Raw genomic sequence first — 19,575 nt, 5'->3', positions numbered from 1 at the left:
GGTGTATGTACATTATTCTAGTTTGGGGTTACTAATTGGACTTTGGTTGTGGCTTAATTGAAAAGTCCATTGAATTTAATAGTAAAAACGGAGACAGAACGGTGACAAAAGGAAAACTGTGTGTGAGCTACAAATAAAAAAACGTCCGTTGTTTGCAAAAGACGTCTGAAAATAATAATCATGTTCATTATTTTGACGCCCGCGGCAAAAACGTCTGTTATTCAATACACTGTGTGCATCGGATGTCTTTCTTCCCATTGACTTCAATGCATTGCATTGGGGGGGTAAAATACTGCTAGAGATGAGCAAATAGTGAAATATTCGATAATTTAAATTTCAATTTGAATAGATCCCGGCATTTGTATATTTGGATGACTATCGAATCCCATTATAGTCTATGGGAGAAAAATACTTGGGAACTCCTCTGCACGAAAGATCGATACATCTAACAGATAAAGAGATTGATTTTTCCAAAAATTATTCATCAATATAAACTGACCAAAATGGCCTTTTAAGCCACTCAGAAAAATTTGACCACCAACTCCTCTGTACCAAAGATTGATTAATCTAGCAGATGTTCAGATTTATTAAAAAAATATACATATTTTGCAATGCAGACTGACGTTTGATCTATGTTTAATTACTGTATAACAGATGTCTACTATTTTGTATTTTTGCTGATGGACAGAGGACGTTTTTCAGAGCGCTCTGGCTGCAGCTTACCCCTCCCCCTCGAGAATACAGGAACACTCGGCTGTGCCGTTCCTCTGTCGGGAGGATGTGCTGAATATGGAAGACATAACTGATGGCTGAACAATATTGAAGATATATGGCCACCTAAAGAATCAGACAGTTTGAGTAAATCTGAATAAATTAACTGACCATTTAAGAGCTAAAAATGAAATGCTAGCTGGTCTTACTGATCTTATCACATCACCCCAGTATGTATTCCATACTAGCTGATGTTGTAGCAGAGCTCACACGCATGATGTAGTTATGTGCTGTATAACGAGCAACTGTTTACTGGGGGTGTACTGTAGGTTTAAATTTCTGCTTGCTGACTGTGAATGAAATTTTTTTAGTTCTATTGACACTTTAAGAACATCCATAACACTTACAATATACAGAGTTGTGACACAAAGACCGGCACTTGTGCCTGCGTTCACTGACAGCAAGCAGAGATAGAACTATAAGTTTTCATATGACAGAAACCTAGGCTCTATGGAAGCAGCACTTTCACTAGCAGTGATCAGGTGCAGATGATGTCTCCTAGGGGCCAGGTTACCAAGTCAATAGACAGCTAACCAAGCCCCAGAGAGATCACATGTCCTGTGTCTAACAAAGGGTGGGGGAAACAGGGAACAGCCTGTTGTCAGAGTGGACACAGAGAAGATGATTTTAGACATCCAGAGTGGGTAAATATGAGGGGGAAAAAACTGTGAAAGGGGTCAAGATAGGTTATACATGTAAATTAGACATATGGTGGTATTGGGAAGGGGGATCATTTGGAATATTGTTTTTGTTTTTTTACCCCGATAACCCCTTTAACTTATTCATGATGACCTAAAGAGTGGATGCAAATAGTTGTAGTTGCCATGACCAGACAAGACTAATGGCAAAAAAAAAAAAAATAATACACAGATATATATTTATTTTAAGAAGAAGTGGTTACTATCATTTTTGGCCAAGAAACAAACAACCAATGTGCCATTAAAATACAATACCTACAGTATATGGCTTCTAAACAGAAAAGCTTTACTGTCACAAAAATAGAATTTTACATCCTGAAGAGCTTTTTTGGCCAAGAATGAAAGACTGTCATTCATTAGCACCACAGTTTTTAAGACGGAAGGTTCACCAGAATACAATGGTCTCACACCTGATCAGGACAGATGTCACCATCACCTCTGCCAGCACTCAGTCTACGTCTTTAAATATTTCAGATTTATAAGTGCAGTCAAATTTTCTCTGTTCAAATTGGACCATATCTCCTTTTGTTGTATAATATTTAAATCTCAGTGCAGCAATTATTTGTATTTTTCACAGTTCCCGAAAGGGATTTTTTTCTATCCTCATTTAAGTCTAGCCAAAAAGAATGTCTAATTATTTGTTTGTGGTGCCTGATAAAAAAAAAGACTATGATCATAATAATCACATAATTACCATAAGATTAACCAAACAAAAAGCCTTCTGCTCCTGTATCACACAAACATTGCCCTTTACTATTTTTTTTCTATTGCCAATATAGTGTTTATCAGGACTAGAAAATGATAAACTTACTTCCGAATTAAATTTCAGTTGGCATATATTGCAGGGGGCGATTTGCTTCCTTCTCTGTGGTAAGGGAGCCCCAAATGTGTGACTTATGACTGCTTTTTGAACTGGGTCCATCTGCAATAGAAAGACAGAAATAAGTCTTGTTTAACCCAGATTATCTTCATATGATGAAGATGGTAGCAGTGGTGAGCCTTATGACTGAGCACATTTGGAAGGCAATATATTAACATGCCTTAAACAATATATTTATGTGCTGTTTATACTAAAATGTTGCTGCTTTGAGTTATTAAAAACAACATTGCAGATGTTTAATTTAATTCTTCTAAAGCAAATCTGTAACATGGCCCCTGGTCTGCTATGTGTCATTTATAAAACTAATGTATTCTTATAGGGCAGAGGGGGCTTTTAAACCCTCTTAGACATAAATGCAAAGGTACAACCTTTGTACCTCCTGTAGGTACTCTTCTGGGTGAATGTATAGATCCAATATCAGGGCTAGTAATACCAATAAAGATACAAAATCTTTTCAAATCTTCCACTTTCCAGCCTATTATTCCAAAAAAGTTAAAAGTCTTCTATCATCTTACCCTGGGTCTATTTGTTCTGGTCGGTAGAGAAGCAATGTTACCTAGGTTCTGTAGTGATTGCTGCTAAACAATGCCACGTTTTTTAAGAGAAAATATATTTAACACATCTAAGAAATCTAGATTAAGTAAAATTTCAACTTTAGGTCATTTTGCTTTTGCCTTTTTTTGAAGGACATATCGTAGTGAGAAAAAAAAAAACAGAGCCTAATGCTGCGTTTACATGTAACGATTATTGGCCCGATCGTACGATTAGCGATGTCGGATTTACGATTTTTTTTTATAACGATCAGCGTTTAGATGGTATGATATATCGTACGAATATTCGCACTGCGATTGTTTTGCGATCGTTTAAGCCTATCTCACACATTGGTTAAATCGGCGAACGACTGTTCACACGGAAACATTTGCAAATTTTTTGCGTACGATGAACGACGATTTGATGACCTGATGAAAGATCAAAATGTACGATTTATCGTGCGTCGTTCGATCGTTCGCTGCATTTACACGTACGATTATCGTTCGAATTCGACCGTTATCGCGCAAATTCGCACGATAATCGTTACGTGTAAATGCAGCATAACCTGTGTATTAGTCTGAGCTGAGCTCTAATGTTTTTTTGTAAATCATGTAAAAGTATACATGCACATGTTGCCATAATATTGCCTTATCCCTTAAAATAATGGTCCCAGATCCATTAATCTGTCTGACACCAAAACTCTCTGGTATTGCCTATAGCCAATTATCACTCATAAAAGCAACCAATCACAGCCCATATAGAAATCAAGCACTGCTTATATACTGTAGAAACCAATCAGAGTTCATATAGAAACCATTCACAGCTCATTTTATATCTTAGCTCTGGTAAATTGAGAGAGCTGACTGTATTTGGTTCTTTTGGGCAAAGCCAGACAGTTTTGGTTCCAGGGAGATTAATAAATGTGGGGCATTATCAATGAACTGCTAATTGCTAAACCATAATTGCTTTAAGAGAGTGGGATGGGCAGTAATAGTGACTGACATGGGTGACATACAGTAATGGAAGATGGAAATACAGCTCAAGGAAAATGCTGATTTAATACCTTGGGTTTGTAATCTGAGAAAGGAGAATAGGTGATTGAACTGGATGGCTAAATTTTGAAGAAGAAGACTTTACACACTTTTTTGGGGGGCTGGAGGTACACTTTATGGCTGGTTCATACAATGTATGACAGTGGTCCTTTTGTGACATGGCCTATTAGTATAAAATTTGATCAAACCATATTGCCTCATGTAGCATGTGCAGGTCTTCTGATACACGAGTCCCTACGATAAACGACACTGTGCCAGTCAGCGAACGTGATCTGTCAACAAACTGTCAACTTTGCGCAGTCGATATTCAATGTATACACTCCGTCCTGGATTCAAAAGACTTCAATGCAAACGCCCACTTTATTTAATAATGGCCGTTGTTTAAATAAAACTTACGTTGTGTGAACCTGGCCTCAGGAAGTAGGCCAGAAAAAGGTTTGTTTTTCCTTTTTGCCATTGGCATACTCCCCTTCATACTGGGAAGCTCCATTTCCAGATGAGATGAAGGTTTGTTCCAGTTTTGCTCCTCTTAAAGCAACTAGCTGATTCACACAGTCCGCAATGTGTGGACTGGAAACCTTTCTTTCTTTCTTTCTTTTTTTTTTTTTTTTTCCCAATTTCACTCTATGAGACTTACATTGAGCATCTTATAGTCTTTTTACTAAGTTGTATGGGGACTTTAACAAGCAACACATAATGATACTATCATTCCAATGTAATGCTTAAAAAAATTTCTAATTCTTTTCACAACTTTTTAAACTTGAAAGACTACGATGTAGGATCAAGCAGGGGGTTAACACAAAAGCTCTCCAAGATTGTGAAGTGGTTGAACTTGACCATGTGTCCTTTCCAAGCTTTTCAAGATTTAACACTGAATGTATTATTTACCGCAATACAGCTTCTAACATGGAACACACAGAAATTTTTTTTCAAAAAAGAAAAGAAAACGAATAGCATACTGCAGTACCGTGATCCCCAGGGTTGCTATACTAAGATAAATTTAAGCTTTTTTTTTTAAGAGAGACTAAAGATATTAGGCAACCGAGCATGAAAGATGTACTGTATTTGATCAAGAAAAAAATAGTAGGCTATTTTTAAAATTGAGGTTAATTACTTCATTAGAATATCACCCATGAGAGGCTGACAACAGAGAATGAAGCAAACGCTGTAGAGCTCATTAAAATCTGCACTCAATCGAAATATTAATAAAATGCAAAGCATAATACGTATTAGTCATTGATCTTTAAACACCTTTACTTTGTGGAGACATCATTCACGTCTGTAGCAGCTTCAGAATTTAAATGGAAGCACCATACCCTTGTAAATTGTATACGTGCCTCCCAAGGTCTAAAGAGGTGCATCTACTCGATTGCTTGATCGCTAATTATTAATCACGGTAATGTGGTTTTAATTACTGACGCACTTTACAACTAAAGCAAATAAAAATCATACAAAGTTCCAAGATGATAATTAATGTTTCTGTGAATTGATGTTTTCAGGTTTTCTTTTTTTTTCTGATGTTAGCAATCTGTTATAACAAGACAACTGTATTAAACACATGTAAATTGTTCTGTTAAAATCATTATGACTGATCTGACCTTGATATTTTTATATAGCGAGAACACATTGGAGTCTCTCTCTCTCTCTCTCTCTCTCTCTCTCTCTCTCTCTAACTATCTATCTAGTAGAATAAGGCAAATGCAGCATTCAAGAGGTAATGAAGCAGCAGTGCCAAGCGGTAAACACCAGCGACCAGCGATATGTAGTAATATCCAAGCGAAGAATTACCACAGCACTCAAAGAAGGTAAGTTTAAATTAACGTGTTTATTTCACCCAAACACGTTTTCTCTTTGGGGGAAATAAACAAGTTGATTTGAATTGACTTTCTTGGGGTGCTGTGGTAATTCTTCTATCTATCTATCTATCTATCTATCTATCTATCTATCTATCTATCTATCTATCCCTAGTAAAGTACTATAAATGATGTGTGACATAAGGTACACATCTTCTACATGGGACCAAGTAGTTTTAAACATATACTGTTTTGGAAAACTTTACATATACTGTATCAATAGTTTAAGCAAATATAGATAATGTATGTCTTTCTCCACTTAGCAGGTTCCTTAGCCCACCCCCACAATTCATCCATCATTCACTTTGCATAAATGTCTAAAGTTTGTCTCAAGACAGATCAGTTTATTGAAATATCAGTTTACAGCTGCCCATAAAATTCTATGGAGCAGATAGTCAAAAGAAGGGGAAAGGCTAACGACACTAAGATAAAAGAAAAAAGGCTATGTTCACACAACGTCGGAAATTGAGAAAAGGCGCCTGATTTTGATATTTAAAAAAAGTCAGTTTTTGCCGCAATATAACTGACTGCTATGGCAATGCATTGAAGTCAATAGCAAGACAGACCTCCAATGCACACAATGCATTGAATAACGACATTTTTACAGCGGACGTCAAAATAATGAACACGATCGTTATTTTCGGACGTTATTTTACAAACAGCAGACTTTTTTTATTAGTTGTTCACACCCAGTTTTTCTTTTTCCACCGTTCCTTCTCCGTTTTTACTATTAAATTCAATGGACTTTTCAATTAAGCCACACCCAAAGGCCAATTAGTAACCCCAAACTAGAATAATGTACAAACACCAGTCATTGCACTAAGGGGTGACCAGACAGCTAAATAACGTCCGTTAGTTTAGACTCAAAATGGCTGACGTCATTTTAAATGGAGCTGAAAAAAACGTTGTGTGAACATAGCCAAACACAGAAAAAAATAGTAAATGTTACAGCTATTTTAAATGCTTTATTTACAGCTTAAACTGCTTAGTTCTGCCCTGTAATGTCCTAAAAGACACTGCTTCTGAGGGTGTGCTATAGAAATAGGTGAGGATCTCTTTTTTTATGTACAGTATGTGCAATGTATTTGAGACATCATAGAGGCTAGATTCCACCCATAATCTGAGGGACAACTACTGTATAAATTAAAAATGAAGCCTGAAGAATGGAAAACTGTTGAAAATGCAATTTGCAAGTTTTGTACTGGACACAAATAGTGCCACTCCTCACATACACACATAACTGATACAGAAAAGAAAACTGAAATGTCAGGTATACTTTCAGCTACATCTCTAACACTAAATCAGAGTATTGTGTGTAAAACTATCAACCATATATCAAGTCTATATATCTGGATATGGAAAGTTAAAATACCAAGTTTTCCTAGCAAACTTGCCCACTACATTTAACTTTGCCAGCTGTCCACAGTTGTTTGCTATTGTCAGTGTAAGAGTTGCTGAACTTGGAAAGTGCAGTAGACATAGAAATAGTACTGCAGAAGTAGAAATATTTTTTATATTGCCATTAAAGAGACAGTATATCTTTTTGTGCTGTGATTCCAATGCTGTTTTTATTTTGTTGCTACTCCCAAATCCCCCCCCCACCCCCCGTTTCTGAGATACAGTATATAGGGTTTACTATTTGGTTAACTATCTATATTTTTTATATGAATAGTCAGATTCATATAAATGCAAGGTTTAGGGGGTGTTTTATTCACCATGTATGTACAGCCCTGAGCCTTATATGTGTCCCTCAGCTTCATTTAACACCCACCACCACCACAACCTTATTCACATCCCTTTATATAATGAAGTTCTCCATTTGACTATTCCAGAAGATAGTACTATTGTAGATAATAAACCAAATACACCCAATAACTTAATTTATTATACAGACCACAGGCCCTCTTTAACCCTTATGTCTTTTATTTAGGTTAATAATATTCCCTTTTTACTGTAGGCTGTAAAACGATTGCTAAGGACTATATCATTATAAATAGACATGCATGCCATGTGTCAACAATTCCTGCAGGGACAGGAAACAACAGATAATGTATGCTATAGATTGCATTTTCTGCCTTATTCTCTGCACATGAATGGGGTTTAGAGCAATGCATTTTACAGGCATTACACTGTACTGTTAGAGCTTATTTCACACAAAAAAAACAACAACATTGTAACAATTATAGGCTATATACACAAAACGTCTTTTTATCACCGTTTAAAATGACGTCCGTCATTTTGAGTCTAAAATAACGGATGTTATTTAGCAGCACTGACGGGTGTTTGTACATTATTCTAGTTTGGTTACTAATCGGCCGTTGAATGCGGCTTAATTGAAAAGTCCATTCAATTTAATAGCAAAAACGGAGACAGAACAGTGACAAAAGGAAAACTGTGTGTGAAATACAAAAAAAAAAACATCCGCTGTTGACGTTGTGTGAACATAGCCATAACATGTTTAATTGTACAATAATATCGATTTAGTATACATTGCGTCCTATATTTTGCTTATGTAACAGCCTTCTGCCTTCTCCTTTACAAGAGTTTTTTTGCATTCACATATGGAGTTGGGTTATTATTTGACAGTACCTGGACTAGTGTTTTATTTTAGACTGCAAAGATTCGCATCACACATGGCATATCGGGTTATGAAGACGTCTAATTATTTTCTGCCAAGAGCTAAAAGATCAGACTTAGTCCGTCAGTGATTAAATTCCTCTCACCTTTATACCACTGGATCACATGATTCCTGAAGCAGCATAAGCTGCTTCTATAGTTTATACTTCAAGATGAGAAACACACCTGAACTGAGCATTATCTATCTATCTATCTATCTATCTATCTATCTATCTATCTATATATCTATCTATCTCCTATCTATCTATCTCCTATCTATCTATCTATCTATCTATCTATCTATCTATCTATCTCCTATCTATCTATCTATCTATCTATCTATCTATCTATCTATCTATCTATCTCCTATCTATCTATCTATCTATCTATCTATCTATCTATCTATCTCCTATCTCCTATCTATCTCCTATCTATCTATCTATCTATCTATCTATCTATCTATCTATCTATCTATCTCCTATCTATCTATCTATCTATCTATCTATCTATCTATCTCCTATATATCTATCTATCTCCTATCTATCTATCTATCTATCTGGCATTTTCATGCATGCATCATAAGAATCATAATAGCCTAGTGGATTCATTTAGAACGATGCGACCTATGAGTGTGAATATGTTACTAATAGTAAGTGCAATACTTAGATGTTGCATAGAAAATACTGCACACAATGTGAACAGGCAATGTTTATGATGGTAACACGTTGGGAATAAAAGATACTCCTTTTGTTTAAAATTAGTGTGCACCTGTTGTATGAACTTTGACCTGGCAGGGATCAGCTTGTCATATGGTGCTGTATTATTTAAAGGTGGTTGGAACATGAAGATGTATGCTTGAAAGGGCTCTATTGTTATGCAAGGGCCAAAAAGCATTGCGATTTAAAATAAATAATTTTATTGTTAGTACCATTATATGTTACCTGTGGTGTTCTCTGTGGCCACGGTCACACCATATTTTCCTTTTTCCCTCCTGTGCTTGTGCTGATTAGAGAATTCTCAAGCTGATTAGATTCGGACCAACGTATTTTGTCTGTTGCACTTACACAAGTTTGGTGGTACCCCTCTGACAAGCTGCGATGGAAGACTTCACTTACAGGCTGGATATAGTGTTGTGCCTATAATTTTGCACAACCACAATAGGTGATTGTATATCACCTTCCGGAGTGCTATCTCCTGTATGATTGTCGGTAACTGTACATACTACACCAGAAGGCGCCTCTCCCTCTCTCTTTCACTATAATACATGCATTAATCAAGGTAGGAATAAGCAATTAGACCCTTGCTTCACAACTAAACACATATTTTATGATGTGACATTGTAATAGCTTACATCCACTATGGTTTCCTTTGTTCAACTAATGTTAAAGATTCTTTATTATTGATGACAATGGTATTTACCCTGTATTCAAACATTAATATTGTCATTATCCAGCACTTAAGTTTTTGTATCTTGCCATATGTATCTACATTAATAGCTTAAGGGTAGCTTCACATGTAACAGATCTGCAGTGAATTTTACACTGCGAATATACACCCCTTGTCATTTATTTTGAATGAGAAAACATGCAGTGCCGCCTGTTAACCCCCCGCTGGCCAGAGCTTACTGTACCTGCTCCACACTCTGGCTTGCTTCGGGGGCTCCTGGCGTCTGGACGTCCCGTTCAGCCAATCAGTGCGTTGCGGCGGCGCAGCGCTCTGATTGGCTGAGTGGGACATCCAACCGGGATCCGTTGCGAATCCGTTGTGTATGCAGCTACTCTTAGAGGGAAATTGTTCTTATTCTCAGACTTTTTCACTACAACTATAGCCTGATCTCTCAGATGATTGGACCTGAGATTCTTTCAATCAATACTTGTTATTATTACCACTGTGATATGACTAAATTTGTCCGTACACCTTTACAAACTAATGGCCAAGTGATCCACCAGCAGTTAGTTACTTCTTCCATTCTCTCCATACACAGGAACGATCAGCAGTCCAGTGTTCCAGTGTGGAGAGGAGGGGTAAATCGCAGCCAAAGAGCTCTCACTGTTTGTTATCTCTCCTAGTACAAAGGGGGTCAGGCAGTGATTTCTCACCATGTCCAACCTCTATCTCCACCATCATCACCATCTCTTATCTCTACCAACAAAAACTAAAGTCTATGGAGACCTTAAGGGTCCATGTAGCCTGGACAAGTCAGCGTGGGTATGCCATGCTTCACATGTTTGGATTATTTACAGGAGATAAAGCAACTACATACTAAAACCTGCTACTTCCTTGGCTCTAAAATGTATGGAACCAAGGAGAATTTGCAGCTTAAAGCATTAGGACATTTTTTTCTGCCCTTTAATACACAATAACCATCTAAAATAAAGAATAGAAATTTACAGATCTGTACTTGCTTACTATAGGGAGTCTTATTCTTTATCCTTTATGTGATGTAGTAAAATGGGCTAGGCATAAACAGATTAAAATTCCCAGTTTCAATCTTAAATAGTTTAGATACACATAGTAAGATGGTTAAGTTTGAAACACATAGACGGCTACACAGAAATTACAGATACACAAAGCCAATTAGGCAAATAATATTGTGAAAGAATAATATTTACTATATGGTGAATGATGTACCAGAAGCAAAAGTACATTTAAATAATTGCATACGATTTATAGTATAATTGATGGGCAACCGAATAAACAATACAAAAAACTGGCACATAATGTTGTTTAGTATAATTGAAAAATGTACACAGAAATACACTAATAGGCTTATTTGCTTTCACACTGTAAATAGAACAGTAAGCCACTAAAAACTATACCAAGTAATCCTTCTATGCTGATTAATGCTATCTGTATTTTTGCCAAGTATACTCTAAGTAGATAATCATATCAGAAACACAATCTTCATTGCTCTACTGCACAAAAGATAAAAAGAAGATTAGTAGAAAAACATTACTGTGCAGCTTGCCTAGGTATACTGTTGGATAAAATAGAGATAAATTGTTTATTAGTAAGCAGTTTATCAAAAATTACTGAAGCAAAAGCTTTATATTTCAGCTGACCATCTGGTGCTGAATATTGTCAATGGATATTTATTAACAATTAGGCTAAATAAGCAAAATAATAACTGAATTATCAGATTAGATTTATAATTAGTTTTGCAGTTTTCAAAATTAGGGTGGGTGGGTTGGGGGGTTAGAATACGAAATAAAAGAAACAAGACTGATAAAATAAAAAAAAGTTGAATACTTCTTTAACCCCTTCATGACTGAGGTCATTGGTGTCCGGGTCTAATTAATGCAATGCTTCTAAGAGTCAAAGCACTGTCATTTTTCCACCTATTATTTCCACGTATTATTTTTTGCGCCATGATCTCTAGTTTTTATTAGTATCATATTGGTGTAAAAGAAAAATTTTGATCGCACTTTATACTTTTTTGTGATATATAATTTAAAAATAAAATCCTGTTTTTCTTTTCCTCCCATTGACGCAGTTCACCGTGCGGGAACAATATTGTTATATTTTCATAGATCTGACAATTCCACATGCTAGGATATGCAATATGTTAGTTTATTTTTTTAAAAACATTTTTATTTTTATAATGGTCAAGGAGGTGTTTTAAACTTTTATTGAGGGATTTATAAGGTTTTTAAAAAAAAAAAAACTTTTAGAAACTTTATTTTAATTACACTTTTTTTACACTTTTATTTTACAATTAAACATGCAATCATAAGATTGCATATACTGATCTATGCTATGCCATAGCATAGCATAGATTAGTACTATTGGCGATCTGTACATAGAGTCCGCCTGAGCGCAAACTCTGTCTACAGAATGCTGATTCAACAGAACGGAGGTAAGTGTCCTTACCCCCCATTGGTACAAGTGATCAGGACCTCCGCAGCATGGCTGAAGGGGTCCTGATCAGTCAGAGACAGGTGCTGTCATCAAGGGGTTTATGACAGGCAGCTGTGGGATCACAGGTGCCTGTCAATTATGGTCAGCTATGGATACACTGATGTGTGCAGAACCGTTTAAACTGCAGTGCCTCTAAAGCCCCTCACAGTCGGTGAATCTGCAGCAAGAACGTATACATACAATTAAAAAAGTAACACTTTTTTAAATTAATGATTAAACGATAATTGAAACTCTTAGCAATTAATGTAACTGAAGAATAAAGCAAGAAAGAGTCAAAGCCTTGAGTGAAAATATTGTTATACTGTATATACCACATTAATATATATTCTCGTCACTGCCGCCGGCTATATTAGTTTCCTTACAGCTTAAGATGTTTAGACAGAGACATAAATCCTTGAAAATTTTTTTTAGGAATGTCAACTAATGGCTATATAATTTAACGTCAGGCAGTTTTATTTCACAACAAAGTAAGGAGCAGGTACAGCTTTTGAAATTATGCAGCTGAAAGAACAGACACTAAAGTTAGTCATCTCTAGTAACAAATCAATCCATAAAGTATATTTTGACAATAAAAACTCCCATATCACTTTGAATGGCTATTTGTCTGCGACGAAGAGGTGCCAAAGAACAGGACTGATGATAGAGAGCCGAACTTGGATGATGCGTACTAGTAAAGCGCTGATAGGGAAGATTCTCATACACAAGTCAAACTCTACTACTCACACAGATTATATAAAAAATGACACGTGTAACAGAGCATGAAGGCTTAGTCATAAATTAACCCCAAAACTTTGGCCATGCTTGAAAAATCAAGTAGTTATGCCAGCTAATTGCTTCCACACATCTCAGCTCAGCATGAGCACTTTTCATTTCACCATAAAGGGCTGAGAAGTAATGTGACATAAAGAGAAACAAAGACTCAAGTGAAAAATAGATCATGAAAGTCAGAAAACCGTTAACATCGAGAAAAAAAACTGAAGATGTATAGCTGAATGTTTTCCAGGAACAGAGCAAAGAAAAATTTGGTTGGGAATGATTGTTGTTCTTTGAAATGACGAAATTATTCTGAGAATTTAAGTTTTGTCTCCAAATGAAAACATAATTGAACTATTGTACATGTTGATCTAATCAAGTTACTGGACATACTGAAATCAACTGACTTTATTTGCTCACAATATTCCAACTCCATACACATGAGACTGTATCAGATTTCACCTTTTTTCAATAAAATAAATATAATTTAAAATGCAGGTTATTTTTGTAAAGTTTACCATTCAATTGAACTTATAAAACAATTTGAAGTATAAATATCAGAGTCGCATAGGCTAAAAATAAATAAATAATTTTTTTTTAAGTCTATTATTTTCAACAATTCTTAGACCTTTCTGTTTTGTTCCAAGGAGAGCAGAGATAAATTGTGCACGTAAGCACATAAACACATAAGCACAACACATGTGGTATATGGAATGTCATTGCAGCTAGGCGATACTAAGTGGCTTCTGGAAATCTAGATGATTTTGGGATACAATTTAAAACCGAGATTTGTTTAAATATATAGCGGGAATCTATCAAGACTGGCCCCTCACACAGTCCTTATTAATACCCCCCCCCCCCAGGTCTAGCATTTATTAATGAATCAGCCCACTGCAGGACAAACTCTAGTGTTTGCTCTTGACATCCACTTGGACTAGCTACAGCCATGAAATTAACTTAAAATAAAATATCTTTTTATTTTTTTTGTGCTTTGCCCAATTCAACAATTCAAATATAATCAGAAAAAAAGAGTTAAATGGTGCATAACAAATAACAAAACATGATAATTATCAGTGGTAGGATCCACTTTTTGAGATAGCTTAAGATGTATGAAGTTATATATGGTGGTCTTTACTAAAACACTTGTGTACTGTATTCAAGACATAAGACTTAGTTATCTTAGCAATAGCCCAATTTGACCTTTGAGAATTCTCCAATGTAACAATGTTTCTTACTTAGCCTTTAGGCTATCTATGTTTCTGTCTGTTGATTTTGTACTTTGCTGAAAAGTGATACGCTGTGCAGCACGTTCTAATACCTATTATATTTAGTTAACTAATGAAAACATTTAATGCGAATGCTGGCTTTAACTAAACCTTTTAATAGTTATTTTCAATTGTTATTTTGTGAACAACAAGGGAACATATTGTAATTTATGCTCATTAAGAAAGAAATGATCATTGCTTGAGATGCAACACTGATCAGGTAAAACAATCCAACCAAATAATATAATTACAATGCATGTATTAGGAAGTGAAGCATCATCATTACATATGATATTAATAATATAATATTACCTTATAGCCATCACAATATTAACACAACATAATAATTTTGGTCTTTGTATATAATGACAATTTGGATGTAAAGTTATCAATGTTATAATGAGAAAACCAGTGTAAAAAGTTGCTCATTTTTAGACAACATTGTAAATTTTTGCACAAAGCGCGCACATTTTTGTGCAAAGCAGTGGAAAAGTCAAAACATTTTCAGCAGATAAGCGATTGCTCAAAAACGTTTATAATTTTACATCATAACCTACACAAAAGCTATTGGTATCTTCCCACAGTTCCCAGTGCTCTTACAATGTCACAAAAAACTACATTTATCATAAAAAGTTTGTGATACAACTGTTAATAGAACAAACGTACCCTGGAGATGTCCATGAAGATGCCTAAAGGGTAGCATCTAAGCTGCTGATATGCCTCCATAGCACACACAACGTTAAAGATGAGTGTAAATTTTTTACTTTGATCCTCGGCACAGTTTTCTGATACTTTGCACTTTAGGGCTGGGTTCACACTATGTATATTTGAGGCTGTATTTGTGAGGCTGTATAGCAACCAAAACCAGGAGTGGATTGAAAACACAGAAAGGCTATGTTCACATAATGTTGTAATTGAGTGGATGGCCGTCATTTAATGGCAAATTTTTGCTGTTATTTTAAAACAACGGCTGTTATATTGAAATAATGGCAGTTATTTACCGTTATATGACGGCCATCCACTCAATTTCAACATTGTGTGAACAGAGCCTTTCTGTGTTTTCAATCCACTCCTGGTTTTGGTTGCTATGAGGACCTGACTTGAGGACCAAATACTGCCTGAAGTATACAGTGTGTGAACCCAGCTTAGATATGTAAATGAAGCAATTTGGTGCACTGGGGAAGTGACTTCCACCCTGGCCCACTTAGTACACCCCTTTTAAGGAATAGATGAATATTCATTTAAAGAGGTAGACTGGCCAGGGTGAATCAATGCACTGAGGGCGATAGCCCCGCTACCAGTGCACCAAACTTCCTCATTTACATATTGCATAAATCACAAATTTTCCAAAAATGGCACTGAGGATCAAGGTAAAAAAATTACCTTCATTCTCAGTGCCCTTTGCGCTATAGGGTCATATCAGCAGATTAGATTCTTCTTTTTCCCTTTAAGCTTCAATTTCTTTCACTGCTTTATGTACATAAAGATTTATCTACTGAGTATGCCACAAATTCTCCCTTAGGCTATATTCACACATAGTATTTTGGATCGGTATTTTGGTCAGTATTTTGCAACCAAAACCAGGTATCGATTGAAAACACAGAAAGGCTACTTTCACACACTGTTAAAATTTAGTGGATGGCCGCCATTTAACAATAAATAATGTTTTTCTTTTTCAAAACAGTGGCCATTGTTTAAAAATAATGGTAATTATTTGTCATTAGATGCCACTAAATTTCAACAGTGTGTGAACATAGCCTTTCTGTGTTTTCAACGCACTCCTGGTTTTGGTTGCAAAATACTGAGCAAAAATACTGTGTGTTAATGTGCCCTAATGTAAAATTTCCCCTTTGTGCTTTAGACTAAAGGATGTGTGATTTTGAAATTTGCGATGCCAATTGAAGGAATGCATAATAGGGCTAAAGATCAAATTACAGAAGAAAGTTTGGATTATATTGTGTTCTTTAGGGAAATTTTTGAGTTCTTTCCTATAACCATAAAATATTATAGGATTTCATTTGATCATCTGGCTGTAGCTCATATTTTAAATGCTCGATACCAGTTTTATGCACTACCTTTAATAGTGTGTAATGTCAACCCCTTTAATCAGATAATCAATTTAGTTCCATTAAGATCACACTAGCTCGATGATTAAAGCTAAATGTCCTTTTCTATTAGGTTATATAACCATCTAAAAAGAAGTATCATTTCATTAGAATGTTTATCTTCTTCCCATAAAGAAGAAACACAGAATCCTGAGAATGATAATGTACTCGGAGGCAAGAGATCAAATTTATATTGACTCCAACTGAGTTAAATTTATATCATGTGAACAAAAAATGGTTCTGTCAAGTGCAATTTATACCTTCAAAGAAATTATACAGAGAGATTTATATATCTTTTTATAACAGTAAATCTCTACTTGTGGTCTTAAAGGGGAATTAAAAAAATATATATTTTAACAGAGGAATAAAGAAAAAGTTACAATACTATATACCATGGGTTAGTCATTGGTCATTGGAGGTCCCAGCTCTCCTTGTGGTTAAATCATTCAAAGTGGACAACTTTAAATCAACATCCTTAACCCAACTTATACACTTATTTAAAAACATTTTTAAAAACTAGTTTTATGAGATTAACCCCTTTAGAGTGGTAAACATGGTGATTTTAGTGCTCTTTAAAAAAAGTTCAGAGAGTTCTCTCCATAGTACATAGCTCTTTATCATTCTCTTTATTTCAAGTGTTGGGACCAAAGCTAGGCTGTCTGCTAGCAGTACTCTGGCCAATCAAAGCATATATTCCTGTCTGCTATGTGGGATACCTTTTTTTTTTTTTAATTAAACCTTTTTACAACAGCACCACTATAGAAAAAAACAAAGCATTACACAGTGCCCATTCACATCAACAGGTTGGGCATATAATGCAGAACATGGTCCTCCGGAGTAAAATACCCTCTTTGTAATTTATAAATAAGCGGGAAACTGTGATATGCCGTTGAGGAACAATGTGGACAATCTTCAGCAGGCAACCTAGCTTAGCTTGCAGGAACACAGGCCAGGGTTTCTCAGGATTTCTCTCTCTCTCCTCTGATAGCACATGCTAAACCCTCCCCCACTTCCTGTGTTTTCTCCTGTTCTGTCTGTTACTAGAGATGCATTTTCTCTGCCAACAGATAGTCGACATTGGATTGCAGAGAAGTGAGACACCTAGTGCCCACGTATAAATGAAGTTGTTGACAAATATGTTAGGGTTCACAATAGCTATCAAATAGAGGGAAGTAGCTTGAAATGACAGTGCCCAAATAAAGAGAACCAGCCACTCAGGCCATATACACTGTAAAACATAGTCTGTAAGTTTTATCCAAAATGCTACTTTAAGTGGCAGGAAGCTTTGAGTCTTCCAGTGAAATGATGGCACCATACTTATATAGAGGCAACTAACCAAAATCATATTCAGAGAGTAGAGATTTGCCTCTCTACAATAACAGATGTAACTCTGTAAATACAGAGTAAATGTTAGTACACGCACATTATCACTGTCATCGTCATTGCTAATATCTTCATTATCATCATCATCATCGTCATCATCGTCTTTCTTGGCTGCCTGACAGATTCCTAACATAATTACATGTAAATGAAATGCAAAATGAGCATTTCAAATTAAGCTTTTTAGTGAGAGAGAAAGGAAGAGGATTACAAACAGCATGTACTTCAGCTTATCTGAATATGATTTGCATTCAATTTTAACTAACGTGAGGTTTTGGTAATCCTTCTGTTTTAACTTTGTGTTAACCTAGGATACAGCTACCTTATTATCATTCTTTAACATCTCTAATAGAGTTAGTAGAGCAAGTTTATACAGGAGAAGGACTTTAGAAGTTACATTTTCTGTGCTCTGACCATGTAAACACATGATTAGTGCTGACCACATCCATCTCAAGTGACTTCAGGTATCACTGTAACCTTCAGCAGAGAATATTGCTATTCGTCAGCTTGTCTTGTAATGGCTGAGGGTATCGTCCAAATTCTATTCCATGGCACGAATAAGTTTTCTTTAAGTAAAAAAAAAAAAAAATGCTTTCTTTTAAAATATTGCTATCAAATGCACTGTAAAGTATATTTTTTGTAAGGCTGGGTTCTCACTGCGTTTTTGCAATCTTTTTTTCCCATCCGTTTTATGCAAGGAAAAAAAAATATACATTTGTGTACATCCATTTTGATCTGTTTTTCCATTGACTTTTATTATAAAAAAAAAAAGTTATATAGATTTGTGATTTCCTTCTATTAAAAAAATCTCAAGTCTTCCCATACTTATTAGCTGCTGCATGTCATGCAGTTAATGTTGTTTTCTTTTCAGTCTGACACAGTGCTCTCTGCTGACATCTCTTGCAGAGACAGGAACTCTGTCTCGATTTTCTATGAATCCCCATAGAAAACCTCTCCTGCTCTGGAAAGTTCCTGTCTTGGTCACATAGCAGGCTCTATAATACTATTGGTGGAGCATAAGAAAGTTAAATATGTTGTTAGTTTTTTTTACTTACTTTTTATCATTCCCTTTCCCCTCTCTTAAGGAAGTAATGGATTACAGTCCTTTTCTCTAGACACTGAAAGGGCAAATGCATTTCTAGCCTTATCTGTTACCTAGGCCTCTCACAGTACATTAGGGCTGCCATCTATTACTCAAACCCCCTGCCTTCTAATAATCTGAAGATTCTCCCAATCCCATTCCAGACTATATAAAAACTATGAAGAGTAAACTGCAGAAAACAGGAAATAGTAGCGTATGTGCAAATTCCAGCTGCCAGTGGGAAAACCTAATACATGTAACTGAATGCAACATAAATTTTTTTTACAAGAGGTTAAAAATCACAAGAATCCGTCAATGAAACAAGAATCTGTATAAAGAAGCAGTACAAAGAAACAATGTCTTCTTCTGTCAACATGCTGATCGGATCTTGTCATGTACAAGTTTTACAAGCAGATGTGCATTTATTCTTGAAGTCAAATCAATTTGGTTATTTTTGTTTTTAGGTCTTTTGGGCATTGCATTTGCTTTAAGTATTTGAAAATCAGTTCCAGATCCTGTACCTTATTCTGAAGGCAGTGTACATATTAAATAAAGGATTCTAAACTCTAATCTAAACATCATATAGTTTGGGGCTGATTTTAAAGGAAAAAAAACTGCCCTACTTTTAATATTATTGCGCAAGAGGAATCTCAAGAGAACACATAGGAATAC

General features: G+C 35.6%; 1 protein-coding gene across 2 annotated transcripts in view; it reads right to left on the bottom strand.

Annotated features, from left to right (window-relative positions):
• ZNF385D (zinc finger protein 385D) overlaps positions 1-19,575 on the bottom strand; it is a 269,331-nt gene that overhangs the window by 111,051 nt on the left and 138,705 nt on the right. Inside the window, exon 3 of one of the 2 annotated variants that reach the window (XM_069960422.1) lies at positions 2,281-2,391. The exons of the other annotated variant lie outside the window; for it this stretch is intronic. Within the exon in view, the coding sequence (XP_069816523.1) occupies positions 2,281-2,391 (111 nt within the window). The remainder of the gene's footprint in view (positions 1-2,280; positions 2,392-19,575) is intronic. 2 annotated transcript variants of the gene reach the window in all.

This window comes from Dendropsophus ebraccatus, chromosome 2 (genome assembly GCF_027789765.1).
Source record: "Dendropsophus ebraccatus isolate aDenEbr1 chromosome 2, aDenEbr1.pat, whole genome shotgun sequence".
In the NCBI taxonomy this organism is placed as follows: Eukaryota; Metazoa; Chordata; class Amphibia; order Anura; family Hylidae; genus Dendropsophus; species Dendropsophus ebraccatus.
Note: the sequence above shows the minus strand (reverse complement) of the source record. Positions and strands in the feature narration are given on the sequence as shown.